The sequence below is a fragment of the Cetorhinus maximus genome, chromosome 15, assembly GCF_964194155.1.
Source record: "Cetorhinus maximus chromosome 15, sCetMax3.hap1.1, whole genome shotgun sequence".
NCBI classification, from domain to species: domain Eukaryota; kingdom Metazoa; phylum Chordata; class Chondrichthyes; order Lamniformes; family Cetorhinidae; genus Cetorhinus; species Cetorhinus maximus.
Window position 1 is genome coordinate 73,837,932 of NC_135893.1, and position 22,366 is coordinate 73,860,297.

At 45.6% G+C, this 22,366-nt stretch overlaps 1 protein-coding gene across 1 annotated transcript in view; it reads left to right on the forward strand.

Annotated features, from left to right (window-relative positions):
* Positions 1–22,366, forward strand: part of LOC144690297 (uncharacterized) — a 152,518-nt gene that overhangs the window by 24,374 nt on the left and 105,778 nt on the right. Inside the window, exons 11-16 of the mRNA XM_078557651.1 lie at positions 3,313–3,398; positions 5,086–5,215; positions 6,601–6,791; positions 11,178–11,265; positions 18,970–19,090; positions 21,959–22,137. Of these exons, the coding sequence (XP_078413777.1) occupies positions 3,313–3,398; positions 5,086–5,215; positions 6,601–6,791; positions 11,178–11,265; positions 18,970–19,090; positions 21,959–22,137 (795 nt within the window). The remainder of the gene's footprint in view (positions 1–3,312; positions 3,399–5,085; positions 5,216–6,600; positions 6,792–11,177; positions 11,266–18,969; positions 19,091–21,958; positions 22,138–22,366) is intronic.

Consider the following 22,366-nt stretch of genomic DNA (forward strand, 5'->3'; position numbering starts at 1 on the left):
TGGACATATTGGGGCTGAAAGTGTGATGATAAGTGAGGATCCTGGGTAAACCCTCTCCACAACACTTGACTTTTTGCCATAAATAGGAGGACAGGTACCGGAGATTCAGCCAAAGTGGCACTTACACTCACTTGACCTGTGCAAACCCTCCCAGTGACCCCGTAAACTCTGATGGGGTCAACATTGAAGAGCATTGTTGGGATCACAATCTGAGAAATGTCAGACTATTGTTTTCATTTATATGGAACATGAGCTACATCTCTATAATGACTAGCATTGATAGAAAATATTTTCTCATAGTGGCTGTAGTTGGTGGTAAATATCTCTTTGAACTATTTAACTTATTTCCTATCAACGTCAGATAAAGTGTTGGGATGTGGTTGTTCATGATAAAGAAGATTGGCAGGTTTACTTTAGAATTAACAGATACAGAACCTTAAGAAATAAACAGTATAAGAACATTTCATTTGATTTCATAATGTTGGCATGTTGGAAGGCTGGGTATGATGTATGTTTGAAATGCAAATTGAACTTGTGGTAAATATGTGACTGCACTTTATTTTAAGATCCAAAGTAGCAAGAACATTAACAAACTACTATTTTCTGGCCTTCAAACAATTCTGAAGCATTCACTTGTAACAAACAATTGAGATCCATAAGGCAAAAAAAAATTTTGCTTTTTCTAAGTGCCTTCCTCTCTGCTTATAACATACGGTGATATTTCTGTGGCAGTACCATTATAATGGAATATGTGCTGAAAATGGCACAGTTAGAACTGGAGAAAGCACATCACAAATATGAATTGTCCTTTGATAAAATGGGCTGAATTTTCCAAGGCCCGCAGAGGTAGATTTGGAGGTGACACCAAGAGCAAAGTTAGAAAATAGCATGTCAGGTTGGCCACCCGTCACATTCCTAACTTTGAGTAATCTTGCTGGAAGCAGAATCAAGTCCCCTCTGGCCACAGGAGAGGTGCCAGAGGACTGGAGGACAGCGAATGTGGTGCCATTATTCAAGAAAGGTAGTAGGGATAAACCAGGTAATTACAGGCCAGTGGGTCTAACATCAGTGGTAGGGAAACTATTGGAAAAAGTTCTGAGTGGCAGGATTAATGTCCACTTGGAGAGGCAGGGATTAATCAGGGATAGTCAGGGGGAGATCATGTCTAACAAATTTGATTGAATTTTTCGAGGAGTTGATTGAGGGTAGTACAGTTGATGTAGTCTACATGGACTTCAGTAAGGCTTTTAACAAGGTCCCGCATGGGAGAATGGTCAAGAAGGCAAAAGTCCATGGGATCCAGGGTTATTTGGCAAATTGGATCCAAAATTGGCTTAATGGCAGGGGGTAGAGGGTGATGCTCAAAGGTAGTTTTTGCGTTTGGAAGCCTGTAACAAGTGGTGTACTGCAGGAATCGGTGCTAGGACCCTTGGTGATTGTTGTGTACATTAATGATTTAGGCATGAATATCGGAGGTATGATCAGTGAGTTTGCAGGTGACACAAAAATTGGTGGTGTCGTAAATAGTGAGGAGGAAAGCCTTAGATTACAGGACGATATAGATTGGCTGGTAAAATGGGCAGAGCAGTGGCATATGGAATTTAATCCTGAGAAGTGTGAGGTGATGCATTTTGCGAGGATTAACACGGCAAGGGAAAACACAATGAATGGTAGAACCCTAGGAAGTGGGGAGGATCAGGGGACGTTGGTATACATGCCCATAGATCCCTGAAGGCAGCAGCACAGGTAGATAAGGTGGTTAAGAAGGCATATAGGATACTTGCCTTTATTAGCCGAGGCATAGAATATAAGAGCAGGAAGATTATGTTGGAGCTGTATAAAATGCTAGTTAGGCCACAACTGGAGTACTGTGTGCAGTTCTGGTCGCCACATTATAGGAAGGATGTGATTACACTGGAGAGGGTGCAGAGAAGATTCACCAGGATGTTGCCTGGGCTGGAGTGTTTCAGCTATGAAGAGAGACTGGATAGGCTAGGGTTGTTTTCCTTAGAGCAGAGGGGGGAACCTGATAGAGGTATACAAAATTATGAGGTGCTTAGATAGGATAGATAGAAAGAAACTTTTCCCCTTAGTGGAGGTGTCAATAACCAGGGGGCATAGATTTAAGGTAAAGGGCAGGAGGTTTAGAGGGGATTTGAGGAAAAGTTTTTTCACCCAGAGGGTGGTTGGAATCTGGAACATACTGCCTGAGGGGGTGGTAGAGGCCGGAACCCTCACAACATTTAAGAAGTATTTAGATGAGCACTTGAACTGCCATAACATACAGGGTTATGGACCAAGTGCTGGAAAATGGGATTAGAATTGTTTGGTGCTTGATGGCTGGCATGGACACAATGGGCCGAAGGGCCTGTTTCAGTGCTTTACAATTCTATGACTCTGTGCAGCTTGAGCAGGTAGCCAATTGTCCCCAATTTACGGACCAATTGGGGAATGCTGATGGTGCCACTGTGATCATCCTGGCAGTGATCAGGCCCCCACTGAGGCCAAAGCCCAGCAACTAACTGGAAGTGACCGCCCAACAGCAGGCAAGGGAAACCATCGTATCTCCTGTGCATCACCCAAGTACAGACATGCCGGGATATGACAGCTGTGGCTGCTAGCTACCCTTTGGATGGGCTTCCCCTCCAGTCTGATGGTCTGACTGTTGTGGCTGTATATTATTTTAATTTTTCACAATGCTGTAGAGAGTGTCTCCATTTTGATTTTGACAACATGAGCAGTCTCATCCTACCTCAGTGTCCACCCCTCCTGACTGGGCAGATGGCTAGACATCACCGCTGGCCCTCTGATTAGGCATCCTACTTCCCTGGTCATCCCGACATCCTTAATTGGATGGGGGGTCCTGGAGGTGAGTTCTTAGTTGGCCGCCCCCAGGAAAATCGTGACCGATGTCCCGTCACATCACGTCCAGGTTCCCAACCCAGATTTGAAGCCAATGTCAGGATTGCAAACCAACTGGGAAAATTCAGCCCAATATTTTTGGTAAATTTTCAAAGTTGTCCCACTGTTGTCCACAACAAGAAAAAAAAACTTGCATTTATATAGAACCATATCACAATTTCCAGAGTATCCCAAAGTACTTTACAACTAATGGGTTGCTTTCAAAGTTTCAGCCATCAACTACCATGCTTGTCTACATGGTAACAATATAAGTACAGCAATTCTCATAAACAGCAAAGTGATCAGATGATCAGTTTTTGGCAATGTTGATGGCATCATGATTATTTTATAGAACTTGTTGGCTTTGTACTGGTTGTTTGTTAATCATAAATTTATTGTCTCTCTCTTCAGCTAAGCTGTATGTCACATAGATTAACCTCTAATGGAACGCCATCAGCCATAGACACCTTCCCTGAGGATCTTCTGTTGTTTTTCAAGTAAGTTGTTTTCCTTATGGGTTTGGAATTTCCTTGGAAATACTCTTGTCTGCCACTGTACCTTTGCTGGAAGTATGATGGAAACCCAGTTTGCACTACAATTCAGACAGCTATGCAGGAGCAGCCCTGAGAAAATTGCAGACCAAATTATTCTTAATCATCTCATTTATGTCCATGTATCCAAAACCTAACAGTAAAGTTCTCTAAGGTCTGTCATTGCTTTCATCCTTCAGCATGATCATCAAAGAAAAAACATGATTACACAAGCTGTGCAAAAGTGCAGTAATTTTCTTATTAGAAGCCTTGAAGTGTTGATTCTGATCTGATAATTATATACTGACTCTAGGCAAATCCCAAAACTTGGTTATGTTGCCTTGACCCATCATGACACTTGTCCAGCAACTTGCATTAATATAGGCCACTCATGCCTCCCAGCGCTCAGAAACCTCTATTCCTCTCACCTCCCAGCACCCAACTCCTGCCACTTCCGGTGTCCATTTACCCACTGCCACTCAGACCACTTAGTCACCTGTTGGAACCTCATTGGAAGAACTCTTGGATCAGCCCAACCTCTTGGTTGTGTGGTTGGTGGTGGTGTGAATGTTTTGTGTTGCAGGGAGACCTACTGAAAAGAATGGAAAGTTTTGTTTTGCTCCAAATTTGTAGCAAAGTAACTATTTTTACTTGTGCCACTGAAGGTGAGCAGAGGTGATGTTTTTGCCCCTGTTAGTCTGTTTGTTTGTAAACAATATATCTCTCAAACTAATGGATGGATTTCAAAGAAACTTGGTAATCAGGGTATGCCCGAAGGAAGTTTTTGGCGGAGTTGATGATTCAGATCCTGGAAATTTTTGAACGATCCGTTAACATCCATTAACATAGGACAATTTGACTGTTGTAGGTTGATTTATTTGGAATGTTGTTGATTGTTTTAGAATATTGTGGTTTGGCTCAGCTGCTGTGGTGGAATTTATCACAGCTGTCAAAATGTGAGCAAAGTTTTCAGAACAGGCTGTTGGATGTGGATTGGCCTGAAACCTCTGCAGAGAGTTGGAAGCTCTTAATATAAAGATTTATTTTTTTCAGCTTTGTAGTTACAGAGCTTCAACAAGGCAGGGAAAAGCCTCAAGGAAGAGCTCTATCTCTGAGCTGGCCCTCAATAAGCAGATGTCCTTTAATATGTACTGTCTACGATATGTAACCTTTTGTCCTTTCCAAGAGGTTTCAGCGTAGTTCTGTTCGGCAGTTCTTAGGTCTCCAATTCCTTTTTTTATTTTTGATTGTAGTTTGAAAGTTTGTAGTTGGCTCTTATGAATCCCTCTTATACTATTGAGTCATTTTTAGGACTTCTGCTTTTTATGACCTATCTAAGAGGGAGCAGTTTCTTCGACGCTGGATGAGCTGCTTCCAAGAGGCACTTATACCATATTAGTCCATGCTCCTGGCTATTATTTTAACATGTTGTTTTCTCGTGCTAGAGTTCTTGCAGCTTGAATTGTTCTTATTGTTCACATTGTTGCTGATATTTTTATATTATCTGAAGAGTATGGGAAATGGAATGAAAATAATTATTTCTGCTCTAGTATTTAACCCTGTTGTTTTAATGTTATAATCCATAAATAGTAATTAAAACAAAGCTATAATATTAATAGATTAACATTATCATATCAACTTTTGCCTATTTCAGCTCTAACGAATTCAGGAGATCTCCAAATTGCAAGGCATTCTTCAGAGCTATTGGAAAATCAAACCTTAATATCTTAAGAAAAGGATCTAAAAGGCGACAAAAACTGTTGAATGATGCCTTGATCTGCTTGGTAAGGATACAAATGGGCACAAATTAGAAACAAAAACACAAAATGCTGAAAAACAGTCAGGAGTTCAGCCATTCTGTGGAGAAAGGAAAAAAGTTAATCTTTCTGGTGCAACTGTTTGTAAAAATGAAAGGTTATATCTGCAACATTTTTATTCTTTCTTCACAGACACTGCAAGCTATGCTGTGTAATAATCTCCAGTATTTTCTGTTTTTGATAAAGTTTCTAAATTTATCAGTTATTAGGCAGGTTGCCCTTTTGTTTTCTGCTAGCCTGTCTTGATGGAATATTATATAATCATCCTTTGTTTTTCTTTGTTTTTGGGTGCCGTTTAATCTCTGGTCCATCATGGGAACCATAAAACCTGCATGTAATTTGACCAAAATGGAGCGTTTTATTTGGACTGCCAACAGATAATGTCAGGGAAAAGAGGACAGCTATTAAAACTGCTGCACTGTTCTGCATTGGGAAATTGACATTCAGTGCAAGCAGAAAGCCACAATTTTAATTAAACCATGGGTTGAAATTTTTGGTTCCTTATTTACCTTTGGAAATGCAATAGGCCAGGATTTCTTGACGTTGCTCTCCTTCAACCTTGACTGTGCCCTATATCCCATAAAACATGATCATCTTCATGAGAAGGGGGGAGGTGGGGTGCGGCAGTGTATCGTGGGTGGTTTTTGGCATTAATGGGGTGCCTGTCTCAGCAGGGGGAGGAAATTTCAGTGACACAACCTTATGGGGTCATATCTTACCTCGGAAGGTACTCCAGCATTATGAAAATTAACAAATGAATAGCCACCATTCTCTCAACCCTGTTAGGAAATTAATAGATGATACATTTATGTGCCTCATGTATGGTTTTGGCACACAAATACACTTGAATCATGCAGATATACTTAGCTTCAAGGGCACTGGAGGCTAAAATGGTGTGACTTTTGATGGATGACACCATATTGCCAGCCCAGCCTTTTCTGATACTGGCCACACAGAGGGGCATGGAAACAATGTGTCCACCCCTTCTTCCAATAGAATTTTTCAGCATCAATTAAAAGGCCAGAGACCTGGCAAAACTGTATTCCACTAGAAATTCTACCCCCGCTTCCCACTCCAATGCACTCCTGCCGCCCCCCACCTCTCCCCCAACCTCCACAACCTGCTCCACATTGCACCGAGCCATCCCAGGGCCATATGTCTAAAAGCTGTTTACCATAGAGCCTTATTGCCCAATTTCAAACTCATCAAATATACATTTCAGATATTTTCTCAAAGTCTAAGTGCATAATATTTTTTAACAAGTGTAATGCCACATACAGAGTTAAGATTAATTGTGTGAAAATAAAATATTATACGGTTAAAGTTTGCGCCTTAATCTGTTTGAATTTCAGGGAACTGCTGGTGGAAATTTGACAAAGGAGAGTGTTACAGTACTAGGTGGTTTGACCTGTGACCTTGAGGGATCCATTATTGCAAACTGTGATATTACTATTTTGGATCCATTGAGGAATTGCATCTCGTATTCAGAAGATCAAATGACAGCAATTGAATCCCTACTTAACAACAGAGCCAACAAATTCGGGTGAGTTTGAAGTTATTCATCTGTAAATTATATGCAGGCTGTTAAAGAGCGCTGAGTTGCATACTTCTCTATTTCACAATATGTGATAAGGAGAATATAGATGCTATTAGATAAAGATCAAAGAAATGTTTGAAGATCAAATTGTGATGCTTTGAGCTCAATGTTGGTGACTTTTAAAGGCATCCTCATACTATGCAGGTGTGCAGGCTGGTCAATGCCATAGGTTTTTTGATTGTGTGATTGTCTTTTAGAAAGTTAATTTTTCAAGTCACCAATCTGCCTGCTGCAGATGCATCTGTCCATGACAGCATTAATAGGAATGACTGCCGCACAGTCTTTGTGAGACGAAGTCCCATCTTCACATTGAGGATACCCTCCATTGTGTTGTGTGGCACTACCACTGTGCTAAGCACGATAGATTTTGAACAGATCTAGCAACTCAAGATGGGGCATCCGCGAGGCACTGTGGGCCATCAGCAGCAGCAGAATTGTACTCAACAACAATCTGTAACTTCATGGCCCAGCATATCCCCCACTCTACCATTACCACCAAGCCAGGGGGTCACCTCTGGTTCAATTAAGAGTGCAAGAGGGCATGCCAGGAGCAGCACCAGGCATACCTAAAAATGAGGTGTCAACCTGCTGAACCTACAACTTAGGACTACTTGCATGCCAAACAGCGTAAGCAGCATGCAATAGACAGTGCTAAGCAATCCAACAGCCAACGGATCAGATCTAAGCTCTGAGGTCCTGCCATATCTGGTTGTGAATGGTGGTGGACAACTAAAAATCTCACTGGAGGAGGAGGCTCCACAAATATCCCCATCCTCAATGATTGGGGAGCCAAGAACATCAGTGCAAAAGATAAGGCTGAAGCATTTGCAACAATCTTCAGCTAAAAGTGCCGAGTGGATGATCCATCTCGGCCTCCTCCAGAGGTCCCCAGCATCACAGATGCCAATCTTCAACCAATTCAATTCACTCCACATGATATCAAGAAATGGCTGAAGGCACTGGATACTCTAAAGGCAATGGGCGCTGACAATATTATGGCAATCGTATTGAAGGCTTTTGCTTCAGCACTTGCTGCATCCCTAGCCAAGTTTTTCCAGTACAGCTACAACACTGGCATCTACCCAGCAATGTGGAGAATTGCTTAGGTATGTCCCATCCACAAAAAGTAGGACAAATCCAACCCGGCCAATTACCACCCCATCAGTCTACTCTCAGTCATCAGTAAAGTGATGGAAGGGGTCAACAACAGTGCTATCTAGCAGCACTTGCTTAGAAATAATCTGCTCACTGGTGCTCAGTTTGGGTGCTGCTAGGATCATTCAGCATCTGACCTCATTACAACTTTGATTCAAATGTGAACAAAAGAACTAAACTCCAGAGGTGAGGTGACAGTGACTACCCTTGACATCAAGGCAGCATTTGACCGAGTGCATCATCAAGGAACCCTGGCAAAACTGGGGGGAATCGGTGGGGGGGGGGCACTCTCCGCTGGTTGGAGTCATACCTAGCACAGTGGAAGATGGCTGCAGTTGTTGGAGGTCAATCATCTCAGTTCCAGCGTATCACTGCAGGAGTTCCTCAGGGTAGTGTCCTAGGCCCAAACATCTTCAGCTGCTTCATCAATGACCTTCCTTCTATCATAAGGTCAGAAGTGGGGATGTTCGATGATGATTGCACAATACTCAGCACCATTTGTGACGACTCAGATACTGATGCAGTCCATGTCCAAATGCAGCAAGACCTGGACAATATCCAGGCTTCGATTGACAAGTGGCAAGTAACATTCATGCCACACAACTGTCAGGCAATGACCATCTCCAACTAGAGAGAATCTAACCATTGTCCCTTGACATTCAATGGCATTACCCCCAACATCCTGGGGGTTACCATTGACCAGAAACTGAACTGGACTAGCCATATTACTGTGGCTACAAGAGCAGGTCAGAGGCTAGGAATCCTGTGGTGGGTAACTCACCACCTGACTCCCAAAGCCTATCACCATCTACAAGGCACAAGTCAGGAGTGTGATGGAATACTCTCCACTTGCCTGAATGAGTGCAGCTCCAACAACACTCAAGAAGCTTGACACCAACTAGGACAAAGCAGCCTGCTTGATTGGCACCCCATCCACAAACATTCACTCCCTCCACCACCTACACGCAGTGGCAGCAGTGTGTACCATCTACAAAATGCACTGCAGGAATTCACCAAGGGTCCTTAGACAGCACCTTCCAAACCCACAACCTCTACCACCTAGAAGGACAAGGGCAGCAGTCACATTGGAACACCACCACCTGGCAGTTCCCCTCCAAGCTACTCACCATCCTGACTTGGAAATATATCGCCGTTCCTTCACTGTTGCTGAGTCAAAATCCTGGAACTCCCTCCCTAATAGTGTGGGTACACCTACACCACATGGACTGCAGCAGTTCAAGGCAGCTCATCACTACCTTCTCAAGGTCGTTTAGGGGTGGGCAGTAAACATGGCCTAGCGAGCGATTTAAACATCCCTTGAGCAAATAAAAGAAAATTGTGGAATCCCTGGAGAAAGGTACATGACAATGGGATAGCGGTTGCAAGGATATGGGAGGGGCTCGCTGGCAAGGGGGTGATTGGTGAAAAGGGCAGGGAAGTGGGTATCATGCCATGTTCCTCAACCAGGATCTCAGTGCCTTTGAACGAGGGATTCTCCAAACCCTACCCAAGCTAGGCCACAAGCATACCCAATAGTTTGCTTGTCAGTCTCTCCACATGGCAAATCCCTTGACTGCTGCTGGTTAAATATGATTAATTGCCCACTTAAGGGCCGCAGTGGCATCTGAGCGCGAAGGCAGCCCACAAGCCTTCCAACCCTGGATTTAATTGCAGAGGAGGCCATAAGGTGGCAGGGTCCCCACCCTGGACCCTCAACCCTGATCAAAGTCACCCCACCAGCCTTGGAATCCGCCTCCTGTGGGGACATTAAATTCCGACCATTATTTCAGCATGCTAGTAGAAAGCTGTATCATGTTATTTTGTGGCAGCGTGATTTTCATTGTTTGCTTGCTTGGATGCCCATGAGTGACTGGATTATACGTTGGAATCTTGAGCCATGCCATCAAAGTATAAGTCCTTAATTGCCCAGTAGCCATCCTCTGGTTTTTCATGCTGGCTCAAAAGCAGATGGCACAGCGCACTACCACAGAATGAAAGCATCATGACTGCTTCCGGGATACCGGGCATTAACTTACATGATACACTGCTTACGGTCACACACTAGCTGCATGTTGAGGAAGCAGAATCCATTTCAGTTGCAGTATATCTCAGAAGTTGACATGCAGCACCCACAATGCAGCGTGCGTGCAGTCAATGGGGCCCTCCAACCTGCAGCATTCGCAAAGCCCTGTGCTCGTTCTGCCAGCTTCTCTCTGGCAAGAGAGAATTAAAGGTATTCAGCTTTCCTGGAGCACCAAACCTCATTAACCTACTTTATGCAACAGGAGATGCCAAAATGGGAGATGTTGTAAATACTGCCTGCTCCAGCCTGGAAGTATAGCCACAGTCAACTTCATGGCCACTGACAATGCCACCTTCGTCCTGCTCAAGGTTGCTGTTCTGATGGCAAAGGCTGGCAGATTTCAGTGAGCATGCTGAAGCACAGAATGTGACACACTGTTCCTCACTGAGGCTCAGGTGAATTGCTCTGAACACCCTGGGTGGACATGGCCTCCTGCTCTGAGCCCTTCTCCCTCTCATCCTCTGCCATCTTCAGTTTGTCCTGATCTCTGTCACCTCTGATCTTTCTTCTCTATCATGCTGTAGTCCAAGGGGAATGCATATTGCTGCACCCACATCTGGGAGCAAATGGTATATACAGAATCCTTGAAGTTAAGACTAAGCCCTTCAGCATGTGTCACACTTCCCTGTAGATTTATCAACTTCACAGAACTCTAGACAGCACCAAAATATTCAACAATAAGAGCAGAGCACATAGAAATCAATCAACAACTAACCTGAAAGTAGTTGATGATCCTCTTAGTGATTGGGGGGTGTCCTTACTGCTGCTGAAGAAGTGTTCAGTTGTGCACGTTTAACAGGCATTGTTAGCTGAAGCGTTGAGCCCTAAAATGACATTGCTGGTGTCAAATCAGCTTTACACAGCAACTCTGCGTATGACCAGCGGACACACCCTGCGGCATGCTAATGACCTTACCAAAATGGTCTTGAGCATAGCCAGCACTACAACTGTACACACACTGCAGACTCTATTTTGGAGTCAAAACTGAACTCGTAGCAGTGAACAACTAGATCTTAAGGAATAAAATTTTGCAGCCAAACTGTCATGTGCAAGAATTCATTTAGTAACTTGAAGAGTTTTTTGTTTGCCTGTAGTTTACCTCGATCATGGACATCCCGTACAGTGGCTGAACTCGGAAACCTTCCTTTGGCTTTGTCTTCGATATGGGAAAAAGTGGATCAGGTACAATTTAAATGATTCACTACCAATTCATGCAAAGTTAACTGTTTGGGACTATTAAACCCTTTTACCGTTCCTTGTATAGACTTCCTCCGGCTTCATAATGTTAGCTATCAATTTGAAAAATACTAGAAAATACTCCCAGTCCCACTTTACGAACATGTTTCACACCTTTTTAATCAGAGCATTAAACACAGAAGGCAAAATGCTGCATCTTGTATCCATTCTAAATGTAGTTATATAGTCTAGGCATTGTTTTAGGAGGTGCAGACCTGTCAAGCATCTGTTGCTGATATCCAGAGCAAAGACAAAAGCCTATACTTTTATAGTCTAGCCAGTGTAGGAGTTCCCAGAAGGTGCTAATTTGAGGGAAACACCAACCTCCTAATGGGACTCTACTCCAGATTTTGTGCTAGGTTTGCTTCCTTAAACATTAATTCCTGATGTTGTTGTTGTTGTTGTTAATATTGAAAGACACCAACCAGCAGGGTCCAGATTGCCACAGAAATTGTGGAGGATCTTGCCCTTCCGGGTGTACCATTCCCTAGCCCTCTCACGGCAACAAGCCCCCATCTCTGGTGCCCACTGGCTAAATCCAGCCTAGCCACATGGATGGAGTCACCACCTCAACAAATTAAATTATATTAAACCCCATCACAAGCCCACCACCTCAGCAATTTAACCTCCTCAATAAAGCCACACCTCAATACTAAATCACTTCAGTAAGCCCCCACCATAGCACTAACTGCCCTCCAACAGCCCCCTTTCTTCTAAAACTCCAGCAACCAGGGGAACTATTATCCAAGCGCCACAGGTCCAGCTGGGACTGTCTTGAGGCCTCATGTGGCTAAGAGAGTCTTCAATGATTAACCAGAGGTCACATGTTTTCTGGCCTGGTTTTTAAACACTGTGAGGGGCTAATTGAGGATACTTAGGGCAGGATTTTCCCCCCGTTGGGGGGGAAGTTGAAGTGTGGGTGCGCGGAGACATGCCTCCGATCGGCGCCCCCAATCGGGGGCATGCCGCCATTTTACGCGGGTGGGCCAGTTAAGGCCCGCCCAGTGTGATGTCTGCACGGAAGCGCTATATGCTCCCTGTGCGGGCGGGGAGGAATTCCCTCAACCAAGAGTGCGCTTTTTCGCACATGCACACGAAAGAGCGCACTCATCTCCCTGAGGCTAAGTGCTGCCCCAGGGAGATCGGATCTAATGTACAAATTATTAAAAATAGAAAAAAAAAAATTCCCTGACATGTCCCCTCATGTGACACTGTCACATGAGTTGGGAAACGTCCATAACATTTTTAAAAACTTAAATTAAATTTTTTAAAACCTACATGAAACCTTATCCCAACCATGGATGAGGTTTCATGCTTTTTCTGAAGCCTGCCAGGTTGGATGGGCAGGTCCATTAATTAGTTCAATGACTATCTCAATAGCTCAATTGGCCATTGACAGGTCGGCAGGCACACTGCTGATTTTGCTGAGCCCCCGCCTACCTGAAAATTGAAATGGGGCGCAGTGACGTCGGGAGTTCCGCCCGATGTCACTGCGCATCATTTTACGTGTCGGCGAGCGGGCCCCGCCCCCCCCATTCGCCAACTCGAAAATCTTGCCCTTAGTGTCATAGTGAGGAGTCATTACTTTTGGGAGATTTAGTGCTGCGGTGAAGGTTTTTTGGGGGGATTGCTGTGGTAAGGGGTTTATTTGGTGGGTTTTAATACCGTCATGGGTTTTATTTGGGGGAATTTAGATCTGTGTTGCGGGGATCCTTTGGTGGGATTTAGAGCCATGGTGAGAGGTTTATTGACGAAAATGCAGTTAATCCACTTTAGATAAAACTGCATTGTAAATCAAATCAGGCCACCTCTACAAGACCTGCCCCAAACGCGGCCTCACTTATGCACAGGCAGCCAAAGCCAACGAGGGGGAAGCAGATGAAATGCTTCATGTCACTACTACCAAGGACACTTGCAACCCTCCAACTACCAAAGCCCCCAATGAGAACAACGGGATAAAGGAGGGCACAGAGAGAGACAAGGTGGAGGAAAAGATTGAGGCAGCAGCCAGCCAATCAACAGCACTGCCCCCTGAACCTCCCACTCCTCAGGAGAGCGAATCAATGGAGGAGGAAGCAGCAGAAAATCAGCAGGGGGAGTGGTAGCTGGTGAAGAGAGCCAAAAGGAAGAACGGGCTAAGAAGGGACCAAGCCACTTCCCAGACAAGTGGCAAGAGGCGTCTCCCATCCGACACGGATGACAAGGATAGCTGCTCTTCAGACGAAGAAGTGCAAGGGCGGCACCGACAGAAGAAGCGGCAAAGCTCTAGGGAGTTGGAGGACAAGACACCCGAGCTCCAGAACATTGGAAACAATGAGGAGACCAGCACACCCCAACTTTGCCCACAACCCGCAGAGGCCAGCGTACCCCAGCCCCAGGAATCTAGGAACAGTGAAGCGCTTAGCGTACACCAGCTCCGGGAAGCCGGGAGCAGCAACGCCCCAGAGGGGGTGAGAATTGGAGAGACTTCTCCAACGGAGGACATTTCAAATCCCGTTCTTTGCACGAACCCCCAGATGCCACCTGAGTGGAACATCTCCAATGGGGTGGTTCAGGACAGTTTCCTCAGCCCATCCAAAGTGAGGCAATTTGTGGACACTATGGGTATGCAGGAGCAGACCAAAGGTCTGGAACCTTCAAAGACAGCAGGTTGGGTAAGCGACTAAATGCTTTAAAATAGGTGTAAAGATTGTATCCATAAATGTGCATAGCATTAAATCTACTACGCGATGTGTTGCGACCTTGCACTACCTTGCCAAGGTCAAAGCTGACCTGTTGTTTCTGCAGGAGTGTGCGATACCGCACCTCAGCTCCTACAGGCAATGGTCACGATGGTAGTCCCATGGGCCATCGATCTGGTCAGGAGGAAACGACTCTCGTTCCTCCGGCCTGGGTATTCTGCTGCGGGGAGGCAATTTCACCGTTTCTGAGGTTAAGGAGGTGGTGGGTGGGCGCCTCCTTGTAGCCGACGTAATGTACAAGAATGCTCCACTCTGGTTAATTAACGTGTACGTCCCGGCACAAAAGGGCAAGCGGCTGGCGATCTTTCAGCAGCTCCCACTGCTGCTGGCGACCTCCAGGCCGGTCATTCTGGGCGGGTGACTTCAACTGCATCATCGATGCAGCTGGACGATCCGGCAGGGCTGACAGCAGATTGGACACTACGTCCAGATCCCTGATGGAAACAGTTAAGGATGCCAAGCTGCACGATGTCTTCAGCAACTCTGCAGACGGAGCGCAGTGTAGATACATCTGGTCGGGCTAGACGGATCCATCCATTCCAGGATTGACTTCCTGTTTGTGTCCCGTGCATTCGCAGTCAGATCCACCGACGTCAAGCTGGTGTTCTTCTCTGACCACTGCCTCCCACTGGCTGACTGTCACTTAGAGGAAGATCAGAGGGTGGACAGGGGGGCATGGAAGCTAAACGTGCAACTGCTGACCTCAGAGAACATTGAGGAGCTCAAGAGGGATTACAAAGGTTGGAGAACCGTGAAACCCCTCTTTGAGTCCCTGACACACTGGCGAGAAGTGATCAAGAGAAACATGAAGAGGTTTTTCATCCTCAAAGGCACCCAGAAAGCTAGAAAGGAACAGAGGGAAATGTCCCGACTCCAGAAGAACATGCAGAACCTGCTTCGGCTGCAGTCGATGGGGGTCGATGTCAAGGAGGAACTCCAAGAGGTGAAGAGCTAGCAAGCCTCACGCTTTGCCTCGGAGGCCTCCAAGATCATCTTCCGGTCCAGAGTCCGCTCCGTGGAGCAGGATGAGACGTGCTCACGTTTCTTCTTCCAAAAGATACACAGAGAGAGCTCTGTGATCAGCAGCCTGAAGGAAAATGACGGCTCAGTAAAGTCATCGCATTCCGACATTTTGAGGATCAGCAAATCCTTTTATGTCAGATTGTATGACGTGAAGCCCACAGACAGCACGGCCTCCCAGTCCTTCCTGTCTTCTATCACGGAGGTCTTAGACGACAGTACACGGGAGAGCCTGGACAAACCGCTAACTCCTGATGAACTGACTAAAGCCCTTGAGTCCTTCGAGAAGAGTAAAACTCCCGGAAGCGACGGCTTGCCAGCGGAGTTCTATTCTGCTCTGTGAGACTGGATCAGCCTAGACTTGCTAGAAGTGTACGCGAGTATGCTCCTGGCCGGCAGTATGTCAGAATCCATGAGGAAAGGCATCATCACCCTCATCTACAAGCACAAAGGGGAAAGGGAGGAAATTAGAAATTGGCGACCCATTTCACTGTTGAATGTGGACTATAAGATTCTGTCCAAGGTCATTGCCAATCGGGTCAAGTCCGCTCTGGAATTGGTGATCCACCCTGACCAGACCTGCGCTGTGCCCGGCAGGAAGGTCTCTGACAGCCTCGCGCTGCTCAGGGATATGATTGCCTATGTGCAGGACAGGGGTGTGGACACCTGCCTCATCAGCCTGGATCAGGAGAAGGCCTTTGACAGAATATCGCACACCTACATGGTGGATGTGCTCTCCAAAATGGGGTTTGGGGAGGGAATTCGCAATTGGATCCAACTGCTCTACATTAACATCAGTAGCGCAGTCTCAATCAATGGGTGGGAATCAGATAGCTTTCCTATTAAATCTGGAGTCAGGCAGGACTGCCCTCTCTCCCCTGTCCTGTTTGTGTGTTGCATAGTACCCTTTGCTGTGTCCATCGTGAAGGACCTGGGCATAAGAGGAGTGATGATCCCAGGCAGTGGAGGCACTCAGGTCAAAGCCTCCCTGTACATGGACGATGTCGCCGTCTTCTGCTCGGATCCGCTGTCGGTGCGCAGACTGATCCATATCTGTGACCAGTTCGAACTGGCCTCGGGAGCCAAGGTAAATCGTGGGAAGAGCGAGGCCATGTTCTTTGGGAACTGGGCTGACTGATCCTTTGTCCCCTTCACCGTCAGGGCTGACGCCTAAAGGTGCTGGGGATATGGTTCGGAGGGACTGGAAGGAGAGAGTGTCTCTGGTGAAAAAAAAGCTGGGCATGTGGGAGCGACGCTCCCTCTCCATTGCGGGTAAGAACCTGGTCATCAGGTGTGAGGCACTCTCGCTGTTGCTGTACGTGACATAGATCTGGCCCATTCCAGACTCCTGCGCGATGGCGATCACCCAAGCCATCTTTCGCTATATCTGGAGGTCGAAAATGGATCGTGTCCGCAGGGACATGATGTACAAGCCTCTAGATAAAGGGGGAAAAAACGTGCCCAACATCGCCCTCATACTGATGGCCACCTTTGTGTGCGGCTGCATCAAGCTGTGCGTAGACCCTCGGTACGCAAACACCAAGTGTCACTACGTGCTGAGGTTCTACCTGTCCCCGGTGTTGCGAAGGATGGGTCTGGCCACGCTGCCGCAGAACGCTCCAAGTAGTTGGACCATGCCGTACCACCTGTCCCTCGTGGAAACATTTATGCAGAAAAACACCTTTGACCACAAGTCCATCAGGCAGTGGTCGGCACGTGACGTCTTTGAGGCCCTGAGGGAAAAGGAGAGGGTGGATCCTGTGGGATGGTTCCCCAAGCAGACTGTCAAAGTCATTTGGCAGAATGCCTCATCGCCAGAACTTTCCAACAAGCACCAAGATATAGCTTGGCTGGTGGTGAGAAAGGCCCTCCCGGCAGATCCTTCCAACATGCCAGGAGCCTCACCCCCTCCACACGTTGCCCTCGAGGTGGCTGTGGTGGGGACGAGACTGTTGTTCACCTCCTTGTGGACTGTGCCTTTGCAAAGAAGGTCTGGAGAGAGATGCAGTGGTTTCTGTCGAGGTTCATCCCGAGCGGTTCTGTGACACAGGACTCTGTGCTCTATGGGCTGTTCCCAGTGACACACACCGAGACAAACATCAACTGCAGCTGGAGGATCATCAACTCGGTGAAAGACGCTCTTTGGTCTGCCCGAAACTTGTTGGTCTTCCAGCGCAAAGAGTTGTCCCCAACTGAATGTTGCAGACTGGCACATTCCAAGGTCCAGGACTACATGCTGAGGGACACACTAAAGCTTGGGGCAGCCGCCGCAAAGGCGCAATGGGGAAAGGGCACTGTCTAAGACCTTTCTGCCATAGTGCACCGAGGGGCTGGGAACTGTTGAGAGCCCCTCGGGCTGTACAGCTCAAAATGAATGTATGCATTGAATACTAATTGTATTATAATTGTATTGAAGCACCTCAGAGTGCAACATGATATATGTTGATAACTCCAATACCATTGTCTGATTGTCTGCATTGACCATATTGGAATGATTGTAATATTCATTGATTGTATTGATGCACCTTGTGATCTATGTGTAAAAGTTGAATCTGATTGTACTTTTGTGATGGTGATTTTGAAATGTTTTGGAATGTTCTTCCAGATATTTTATGAATAAAGTATATTTTTCAAAAAAAAAGGTTTAAAAAATTTTAATAATGTTTTAGTGAAATTTATTAACACGTCCCATCTCGTGTGACATTGTCACATGAGGGGGACATGTTAAGGATTTTTTTATTTTTCTATTTTTAATGTTTGAACAAGTGTAAGCGATCTCCCTGAGGTAGCACTTAGCCTCAGGGAGATGTGCGCATGCACGAAAGAGCACACTCTCTCGCATTTGGGGAATCCCCCCCCGCCCGCACAGGAAGCGAATAGCGCTTCCTGCCAGGTGTCACGCTGGGCGGGCCTTAATTGGCAAGCCCACTTAAAATGGCGGCGGGGCCCGCTTCTCTGGCGGGGATCATCTCCCTGCCCACCGGAGATTGTGTCAGGCCCGCCTGCCCAGTAGGCAGAAAATTCTGCCCCACAAGTTTCTCAACTTCAAGTTCGCTCATCAGCGTGTGTTTCTTTTTCAAGTGAATTTTCTCAGATTCTGGTTGACCCCACAAAGAATCCATAGGGCAGAATTTTTCTCTCGTCGGGCGGGTGTGCATGCAACCCGAACGAGAGTAAAATAGTGCGTGATGACGTCAGGCAAGTGTCCCAACGTCATCGCGCACGCTCACGATATTTCGTTCGGCAGGCGCGCGTGAGAGGCAGCAGTGCGCCCACTGACTATTAAGGCCCTTAATCAATTAATTAAATCGGATTTTTCACTGCACATCTAACCAATCGGTTGGCAGGCGGGTGAGAAGGCCAATCGGCCTTTGGATTTTTCATGAAATCTCATCCACGGGCGGGATGACGTTTCCAATAGGAATTAAAAATAAAATACAAATGTTTAAATCTCATTTATAACATGTCCCTGCTCATGTGACAGAGTCACATGAGGGGACATGTTCACCTTATTTTTAAAATCTTTATTTATACTGTTATAAATCTTCAGCCCCCTGAGGCAGCTATGTGCCTTCAGGGAGCTTTCAGTACGCGCACCTGCACGCATGCGCAAACTTCCCTCCTCCTGCCCTCACCCCGACAGCACGCAATTCATGCTGGCTGGCCGTTAATTGACCAGCCAGCATGAAATCATGGCTGGGGCCCGATCGTGGGCGACGGTCGGTTTCGTGACCGCTCCCAGGCCCACCCACCGCGCCCGTCCAACAAGGTAAAAATCTTGCCCATAGTTTTTGGATCCAAGATTTTTCTGGAAAATAATGTTTTTACTACTTGAGAATTGCATGTAATTAATCATATACTAAGAGTATTTCCTTTTTGTACCCTGCAGGATGCCTTTAATGAAGCCATCCCTAAAGTTATCAGAAAAGTGAAAAGGTTTAGAAAACGAAAAGATGTGCTTAAGTTTTTAAAGCAGCTCAGACGACAAAGAAGATTAAGGCGAGCAGCAGGTAAATAACCAGTAGGAGTAGGAAAGATTGAATAATAAAGCACTATTATCTGCATGGAGGCCTCATTAATTAAAATAAAAACTGTGAATTCTTCGTGAATGTGATTGGTCCCATGAATAGAATCTTTAATTAAGTGATTTTAATTAAGTTTTACAAGAATAACAGGACTGGATTTTCATCCTCACGCGGGTAGTGGGAGTCAGGAAAATTACCGGCTTGGCCCCCTGCCTCAGGAGAAAATACAAGGAAAGATGGGATTTTCATTCTGGGAGGTGCAGGGGTTGCTGGTGGTTGGTGTAGGCTGCAGTCAGGCCAGTTGACCCAGGAAAGATTTCAGAGGCAGCCACAGGGATGACAGGATGCTGAGGTGAGTTGTTGAAGAGGCCTGCCTCAATGCTATGGGACTTCTCCCAGTTATAATGAAAACAGGAAGGCCCTCTAGCCTTCAAATCTCAAGCCCCTCACCCACCCCCCCACACACTCCCCATGCCCATCCATGCCACCTCATGCCCCCCCACCCACACACCCACCCACATCCATGCCACCATGTCAAACTATGGCATTTTTATGCCCATTCACCGATCATACACTGTATAGAACCAATGAACCCTATAGTGACAATAGGATGTATAAAGAAAGCTTTAAAAAAAGTAATTCATTGTTAACTTTCCACTTTCTTGAAAAAAACTCCTTTGAGCTACTGACCAATAAAAATGTCAATCACCCATACCCTTTAAAGTATCAATAGCTGAAAATGAAAGCACTTGAAACCTCTTTATCTTATGGAAATAAATATTTTGCAATTGACAGAAGAGATCAGAGAGCCAGAGTTGTTCATCAAGCAATGTTTTCCCTGGGGCTCAGATGTTTCAGTACTCTAATAGATGCCTGGGCCCTCAGCCCAGAATACATAATGAAGCTAGACCATTAATGCTAAAAGGTTAGTTAAGGAAAAATTGGGACCTATCAGAGATGAAGATGGAAACTTGTGTGTAGATGCAGAGGCTGTGGGAAGGGTTTTGAATGAATATTTTGTCTCCGTGTTTACAAAGGAAAGGGAGGACGTAGATATAATAGTTCAGGAGGAACACTGCGAGATATTGGATGGGATAGTCATAAAGAGAGAGGAAGTACTCGAAGGGTTGAAATCCTTGAAAGTTGATAAGTCACCGGGGCCAGATGGATTGTTTCCAAGGCTGCTGAAGGAAGTCAGGGAGGAGATAGCAGATGCTCTGAGGATGATTTTCCAATCTTCACTAGATACAGGGGAGGTACCGGAGGACTGGTGAAATGCAAACGTAGCTCCATTGTTTAAAAAGGGATCAAAGGAAATGCCAAACAATTAAAGGCCAGTTAGTCTTACGTCGGTGGTGAGCAAATTAGTAGAATCAATCCTGAGAGATAGGATTAACTGTCATGTGGAAAGGCATGGACTAGTCAGGGATGGTCAGCATGGATTTGTTAAAGGAAGGTCTGGCCTCACAAATTTGATTGAATTCTTTGAGGAAGTGACAAGAAGGGTTGATGAAGGTAGTGCAGTGGATGTTGTGTATATGGATTTTAGCAAGGCATTTGACAAGGTCCCACATGGCAGATTGGTCAGGAAAGTAAAAGCCCATGGGATTACAGGGTAATGTGGCAAACTGGATAAATGGTTGGCTTTGTAACAGGAAACAAAGGGTAATGGTCGATGGATGCCCTTGCGAATGGAAAGTTGTCTTAAGTAGTGTTCCACAGGGCTCAGTGTTGGGACCCTTGCTGTTTGTGTTATATATTAATGATTTGGACGTGAACGTGGGGGGTACAATTGGCAAATTTGCAGATGACACAAAGATTGGCTGAGTAGTAGATAGTGTAGAGGTTAGCCATAATCTCCAAAATGATATAGATGGGTTGGTGGAGTGGGCAGTAAAGTGGCAGATGGATTTTAACATAGAGAAGTGTGAGGTCATACATTTAGGGAGGTCAAACAGTTACAGGGATTACACAATAAATGGGAATATACTAAGAAGGGTAGATGAAGTGAGAGATCTTGGCGTACAAGTACACAGGCCCCTGAAGGCAGCAGTCCAAGTAAACAAGGTTGTAAAGAAGGCATATGGAATGCTCTCCTTCATTGGCAGAGGTATAGAATATAAAAGTAAGGATATAATGTTGGAATTGTATAAAACACTGGTGAGGCCACAACCGGAGTATTGTGTGCAGTTCTGGTCACCACATTACAGGAAGGACGTAATAGCTCTGGAGAGAGTGCAGAGGAGGTTTACAAGAATGTTAGCAGGGTGAGAAAAGTGTAGCTACGAGGAGATATTGGATAGATTGGGGTTATTCTCCTTAGAACAGAGAAGGCTGAGAGGTGACTTGATTGAGGTGAACAAAATTATGAGGGGAATAGATAGAGTGGACAGGATAAAATTGTTTCCCTTGATGGAGAATTCTAGAACCAGGGGACATAGATTCAAGATAAGTGGCAGAAGGTGTAGGGGGGACATGAGGAAGAACTTTTTTACGCAGAGGGTAGTGGGTGTCTGGAATTCGCTGCCCAAGTTGGTGGTAGAGGCAGAAACTTTAAACTCTTTTAAAAAGTACCTGGATCTGCACCTAAAGTGCTGTAAGCTGCAAGTCTATGGGCCGGGTGCAGGAAGGTGGGATTAGAAAGGGCACCTGGGTGTCCTCAGGCTGGCATGGACAAGATGGACTGAATGGCCTCCTTCTGTGCTGTAACTTTTCTATGGTTCTATGGTTCTAATCACTACAAGTGTTGTGTTTGACCCGCAATTCAATAATCCATAGACTTTGCATGAACAGTCATTTTTAATACTTTGAGAACAAACTGAGTTGGTATATCAAATAAAACTTTATTTGTAGACTGTACAGTGGGACAAATAACATCAGAAGTCATTAACGAGCTGATCCCAGTAAATTATGATGCTGCCCAGCTAGAAGCCTGTTTGAGTAATGCTACATTAAAAGATAACGTGGAGTTATTGGGCACCCTTGACTTTGATTCTGATCAGCTTCAAGTTCTGAAAAACAAACTCAATCAGGTAAATAACATGATTGTTGCTCTGCTCTTCTCTTACTTCTAGTATAATATTTTATTATTTAGGGGGTATGTTTTCAACTTCACTGCCTAAACATTAATCTGGTAGAGTGAATCGCACTCTGCTCCCCCCAACCCCATGATTTTCATCCCACTGGGCGATTTGTCTATATTAAAGGTTCTACATAAATGAACGTTGTTCTTGTTCCCTGACCAAAGGCAATATTATGCCC